At 34.6% G+C, this 6,192-nt stretch overlaps 1 protein-coding gene across 7 annotated transcripts in view; it reads left to right on the forward strand.

Moving 5' to 3' along the window:
- The window catches only part of LOC107591182 (dedicator of cytokinesis protein 7), a 54,199-nt gene that overhangs the window by 27,469 nt on the left and 20,538 nt on the right, over positions 1-6,192 (forward strand). For 4 of the 7 annotated variants that reach the window (XM_016280262.1, XM_016280263.1, XM_016280264.1 and 1 more), the window contains 9 exons: positions 102-242; positions 1,084-1,197; positions 1,280-1,447; positions 1,566-1,705; positions 2,004-2,173; positions 2,290-2,444; positions 2,889-3,071; positions 3,331-3,466; positions 3,503-3,599. In XM_016280262.1, coding sequence (XP_016135748.1) covers positions 102-242; positions 1,084-1,197; positions 1,280-1,447; positions 1,566-1,705; positions 2,004-2,173; positions 2,290-2,444; positions 2,889-3,071; positions 3,331-3,466; positions 3,503-3,599 — 1,304 coding nt within the window. Of the gene's footprint in view, positions 1-101; positions 243-1,083; positions 1,198-1,279; positions 1,448-1,565; positions 1,718-2,003; positions 2,174-2,289; positions 2,445-2,888; positions 3,072-3,309; positions 3,467-3,502; positions 3,600-6,192 lie in introns of all 7 variants that reach the window. The other 3 variants (XM_016280261.1, XM_016280259.1, XM_016280260.1) reach the window with 1 other exon arrangement.

A 6,192-nucleotide genomic window follows, 5' to 3' on the forward strand; every position in this document is an offset into this window, starting at 1 on the left:
CTACCACAATCATTAATCCCCATGCTTCCTCCTTTATGAAAAAAAGTGTAGCATCTGTTTTTGAGGTTGTGAGAGAAAAAATATGTTCTTTCTCTTTTCAGGTTAAGAGTATCATTCACCACTTGTACTTTACTGACCGCCTGCAGTCTCCCAGGAAGAACCGCTTCCCTGAGCGCTTCATGGATGACATCACCGCTCTGGTTAGCACCATAGCAGGTGACATCGTCTCACGTTTCCAGAAGGTGAGAAAACTACATGAATGAATTGAACTGTTCGTTTGTTTGTGTATTTGTTATTTTTTGTCAGCTTTTATTTTGTTTTACATAATATCATTATTATATTACAAATATCATATGTGCAGCAACATTGACATTATATATAAAGTTTGGGATCAGTAAAATGTGTAATATTATTTTCTGCTCATCAAGGCTACATTTATTTGATCGAAAATACAGTCAAAACTGTAATATTGTGAAATAGTATTACAATTTAAAATAACGGTTTTTATTTTAATATTACTTTAAAATATATCCGTAGTTTCTATAGATACTTTAAAATATCATTTATTCCTGTGGTGGAAAACCTGAATTTTTATCAGCCATTACTACAGTTTGCACAGTGTTACATGATCCTTCAGAAATCATTCTAATATGCTGATTTATTATCAGTGTTGGAAACAGTTGGGCTGCTTAATATTTTTTGGAACGTGATACTTTTTTCAGGATTCTTTAATGAATAAAAAGTTAAAAAGAACAGCATTTATTCAAAATAGAACTATTCTCTTTTGTAACAATGTACACTACCATTAAAAAGTTTGGGGTCCATACTTTTTTTTTTTTTTAAAGAAATTCATACTTTTATTCCGCAAGGATATGTTCAGTCAATAAAAATTGACAATAAAGACTTTGATATTGTTACAAAATATTTATTTTGCATAATTATATGTATGTTAAGTTCAGTGGTTAATTCTTGCAGATGATCAGTCAAGAAAGAAAGCATGTCCAGTATGTCTGTTTATTCTAATTATTTTAAACTTTTGAAGTGGTGAGTTTGCTGTTTCACGTTTGCCTTTATTGTCTTTAGGATCTTGAATTGGTAGAAAGGCTCAACACCAGCTTGGCCTTCTTCCTCAATGACCTCCTGTCAGTCATGGATAGAGGATTTGTCTTCTCTCTCATCAAAACCTACTGGAAACAAGTACCTTACAATTCAGCTCCAAACATGTTATGCTTTTTACACACTGTCTTTTCTGATGATCTTCTATTCCTTCAATTCCCAGGTGTCCACCAAGCTCTATGCACTACAGAACCCCACTCTAGAGTCTCTGAGACTAGACTTCCTGAGGATCGCCTGTAGCCATGAACACTACGTCACTCTAAACCTGCCCTTCAGTCTACTTACACCCCCAGCCTCCCCCTCTCCTTCGGTCTCCTCTGCCACATCTCAGGTATAAACAATATCTGAGAAAGGTTAACTGTAATAAACTCTAAATTACACCCAAATTGATAGTTATAAAAACATTCCTCCTATTTTTTTGGTTTTTCTTTCTTGTTGTCTCCCACCAGAGTTCTGGTTTCTCTACCCAAGTGCAGGACCAAAAGATTGCCAACATGTTTGAGCTGTCTGTGCCCTTCAGAGAGCAGCATTACCTTGCTGGTCTGGTTCTGACAGAGCTGGCTGTAATACTCGACCCTGAAGCTGATGGGTCAGTATCCTGGTGTGTGCCCTATTTCCATTCTTAACTCTTCAAAACTACAATTTTATAACTATAAAAAAAAACAAATATATATATTAAAAACAATAATTGACAAATATAATAAACAATTATATAACTATAATTATATTTACAATTATGTATATTATTTTATTTTTATATATTATTTTATTATTATTATTATTATTATATAATTCACAATTTAAATTAAGTATTTTAATTATTTATAACATCTATCAAATATTTAATTTTACTCCGCTCTTCTATATTTATTCTGCTCTTGCTATAGGATGTTTGGTCTTCATAAGAAGGTCATCAGCGTGGTTCATAATTTGCTGTCCAGTCATGACTCAGACCCACGTTATGCTGACCCTGAGGTCAAAGCTAGAGTTGCCCTGCTCTACCTACCACTCATAGGCATTGTGATGGAAACCCTTCCCCAGCTCTATGATTTCACCGGTATGTTAATAGATTTTTGTATCCGGCTCATTCTGTATTGTAAATATGTCATGTAATAACAACATTCACCAACAACATTTTCTTTAGACGTTTTAACTTTTCTTTTACCATCACAGAATCCCATAATCAGTGGGGTCGTCCTGGTGGTCCAGGTACCGAGGAGCAGGAAGCTGAGGGCAACAGTATGATCAGCCAGACTGTTGCCATGGCAATTGCAGGGACCTCTGTACCACAGATGTCACGGCCTAGTAGTTTTCTGCTCAATCCACAGGTATTGTGACCTCACTGCTTGGATGCATTGTGTATTTCTATTTTTTTTATTTGACTACTTTTACTTTCTTCTATCAACTAATATAACAAGTTATTGTATTATTATTATTATTATTTTACATGTATATACATTGCTATATTACATTACATACATATACATTTATGGTAGTTTTTTCCCACCCAAAACATAAACACTTTTTAATCTCTGAGGGTATTTTTAAGTAAATATTTTAGAATATTTTTTATCTGACAAGAAAGATTTTAAATCCATGCAGTAGAGGGAAAGTAATGGCGCAATTTGCATTTAAAGTAAAGCTAGTTTTTTTTTTTTAGTTCTTTTTATTTTCGAAAACTTAAGCTGCCATAATAAATTTAATTCTTCTTGCAATGTCTGAAAAAGAAGAATCCCAGTCCTTCACTAAAATCTATACACCTTGTTCTCCAGGCCACCCGTCAGCATGGCTCGTTCTCAGCTGAGTCCAGTCGTAGTCTGCTCATCTGTCTGCTGTGGGTGCTGAAGAATGCAGATGAGATGGTGCTTCAGAAATGGTTCACTGACCTGTCTGTCTCTCAGCTCAATCGTCTGTTGGATCTGCTCTACCTCTGTGTCTCCTGCTTCGAATACAAGGTTTGAATAAACTTCATAGTAGAGGGCGCTAACACCAGGTGTTAATCAGAAGTGTCTTCACAGCACTTCTGGATCTCTTCGTAGCAATATATCTGTATCTGTTGTCTCTTTCACGTCAGTTTTCGTTTCCATTCATCTCTAAAGAAATGCACTCAGTCTGCTCAGCTATGTCCTTTCACAAACCAAGTGAAATTAATTAATGTTTGTGTTTTTCTATCCATCCATCTCATACAAAAAGGCCCATTTTTTGTTCATGCAGGGCAAAAAGGCATTTGAACGTATGAACAGTCTAACCTTTAAGAAATCCAAAGATATGAAGGCCAAGTTGGAAGAAGCCATCCTAGGCAGTATTGGAGCCAGACAGGAGATGGTGCGACGGAGCAGGGGGCAGCTTGGTTAGTTTTTTTTGTTTGTTTTATATATCTCCACAGAGAGAAGTCCATCAGGCAGTGCTTTTGGGAGCCAGGAGAACCTGCGTTGGAGAAAAGACATGACTCATTGGCGTCAGACCAGCGAAAAGATGGACAAGTATGATTTTATTTAATATATTAATTTATTTTTATTCTTTTTACTTTACTTAATTTTTGTTTAGTGTGTTCCTGAGCTAAATTTAAAGTAGGGTGAACTTTGACTTCCATTTCAATTATGTAACGTAACTGATACAAGTACAAACTTTTTAATCTGGTCAGATAAGTCCAGTAGTAAGAGTGTGAAAAAAAAAAAAATAATAACCTATATTTATACAGAAACAACCATTAACCGTTTGACTTCCAATAACCCCTTTATTTGGCCTTGTTCTTTCATGTCCTGTGTATTTAGGGGCCAGAGATCAGTCAGGTATTGTACAGCTGAAGTGTGTTTTGCTTTCAATGACCCTTCCTTTGCTTCAGACCTGAATTTTAAAGCCCCTCCCCCTCTTGCTTTGGTTCTGCACTCCTTTACTGGTGCTTGGATTGGTCTGGATGCAGTTATTACTGACCACTGACCAGAATCTGATTCAGACCAATAATTGTGTGTTTATTTGGGAAGATGGAGTAGGATGCAGCTTGGATGATGTGATTCTGTTATAACCAGTTTGTTTATAACAAGAGTGCGGCATGGCTCTTTAACCAGCCTCTCAGGTCCAAGATTTAGCCATAAGGGTACATACACGTGTAGAATGTGATTTCAAAATTTAATGTAGTTAACCTAATATTCACTGTCAAGTTCATGAGCTATGAGAAGTATATTTTGTAGTTGTCATATTGCTTTCTTTAACTTCTTTTCCAAGCACATTCTGTATCTAATTGTGATTTCATTTGGAGAATTAACATGGTGGCAGTTGACCTTTGTGAGTTCAGTGGTTCTCAACCTTTATTCCTCCATGATCCTAATCCTAATAAAATAAAAATAATGTAATAAAAAATATAAAATCACATTTTAAACATTTACTTATTAACAGAACATTTTTGTTGCTTGTGTTCGACTGCCAAATTATTTTCATAAAACCTTGTAAAACTACAATAGTTTTTTTTTCTTTGTGTGTGTGTGTGATAAGGAATATTTTGTAGTTTTTCATTTAAAAGTCATGCATTTTGAGGGAACAAAGTTAGCAGGAAAAAGTACTATTACAAAATATAACTTCAATAATATTTTGAATAAGAGAACTTGACTTTGATATCGTACTATTTGACTTTATTCTCATTTTTCTTTACTTTAAATTGCTTCATTATATATTTTTAAATAGCTTGTATAAAAAAATGTCTGTATGAAACCATTTAGTTTAAACTAATGTTTTGCAATTGTGTTAGAAGTGCTTAACACAACACAATGAATGAGAATGTTTAAGAGTATTTTGTCTTGATGAGATGCAGTGTTTGCTGGTGTCACTTAGTATTTCTCCGCAAAGAATTGTCTAGGTTATGCACTATAGTGAAAGCTTTTGTTTGCCATTGAGTTCTACCTGGCACATGTAGTATTCATGTTTTTCATTGGAGTAAAAAACTCATCCTTTAGTTAATCCAATTTCATATGTAGTGATTAAAGTATTTTGCTGCTGTTTTTCTGAAGCCCCTTAGTGGGTCGTGGCCCTTCAGTTGAGAACCACTGGTCTTAATTCATTTAGTTATATTGAAACATTTTGCTGATGGTAATTGTTTGATGCCATTGAATAACAGGCCTGATTCTGTAATCACTTGGCTCCCTTTTTCAAAGGGGCAAGTGCCTGGCAGTGTGGGTGCTTCCGTACAATTTAACACTTTTTTAAAAACAAATCCTATTCCGTGGACCACCCCCAGGAAATTCATATTACTGTGGCCCCTTTTAAAATGCTACTCTAGCTCTTGGAGCCCCTGTGTGCAAACTGAATTTCAGTATTAAATTGCATTTAAAGTAAACCCGCAGGGGGGAGAAAACATTTTATGATTTACCTGTGGGGTCTAAATTGGATAAATGACTATACTAAATGCTTAAGCATTTAACTTGTAAAAAATTCAATATCTTGATGCGGAAAGCCTAACCACGGATTGCACAATATATGTACACAGTGAACCTCCAGGTGCAGAGTTGCAGTTGAACAACATACAGTATTATGCTACATTTTCAAAAGTCTTTTAACAACAGACCACCCTCTCTGCTTCTAACAATAATCAGCCAAGTCTGTGACAGGGCGATGGCTCATTCCTTCCCTATGAATGGTTATGATACAGCTGTTTGTGTGTGGCCTCTTTTGAATGAATCATGTACCACACAGGTTTAAGGGAATCCCTCTGCACAATGGGAGAAGCCAGGTGCCCTTCTTAGTTAGGTTTGTAAGCTCACTAGGATATGCTTACACATCTACAGTTCACGGGAATCGTTAAACCTCTTTTAAATGATCAGGCCAAACTCAAACCTACAAAGATTAGGTTATAGAACATTTATTTGTTTGTTTAATATTTAGTTAATATTTAGATATTTGTTTTTATTTTGTTAAATATTCAGTGCATTAAATATTTGTATTGCTATTTTATTTAATTTTATGTCATTCAAGTTCAAGTATATATTTTACAGATTAAAAACAAAATGTATTTATAGATTTTTAAATATGTTTTTATAATATTTATATATTTGTATTTTGTATTTATATATTGTATTTAAATAT

Source organism: Sinocyclocheilus grahami, unplaced genomic scaffold (genome assembly GCF_001515645.1).
Source record: "Sinocyclocheilus grahami isolate Dianchi unplaced genomic scaffold, SAMN03320097.WGS_v1.1 scaffold138.1, whole genome shotgun sequence".
Taxonomy (NCBI): Eukaryota; Metazoa; Chordata; class Actinopteri; order Cypriniformes; family Cyprinidae; genus Sinocyclocheilus; species Sinocyclocheilus grahami.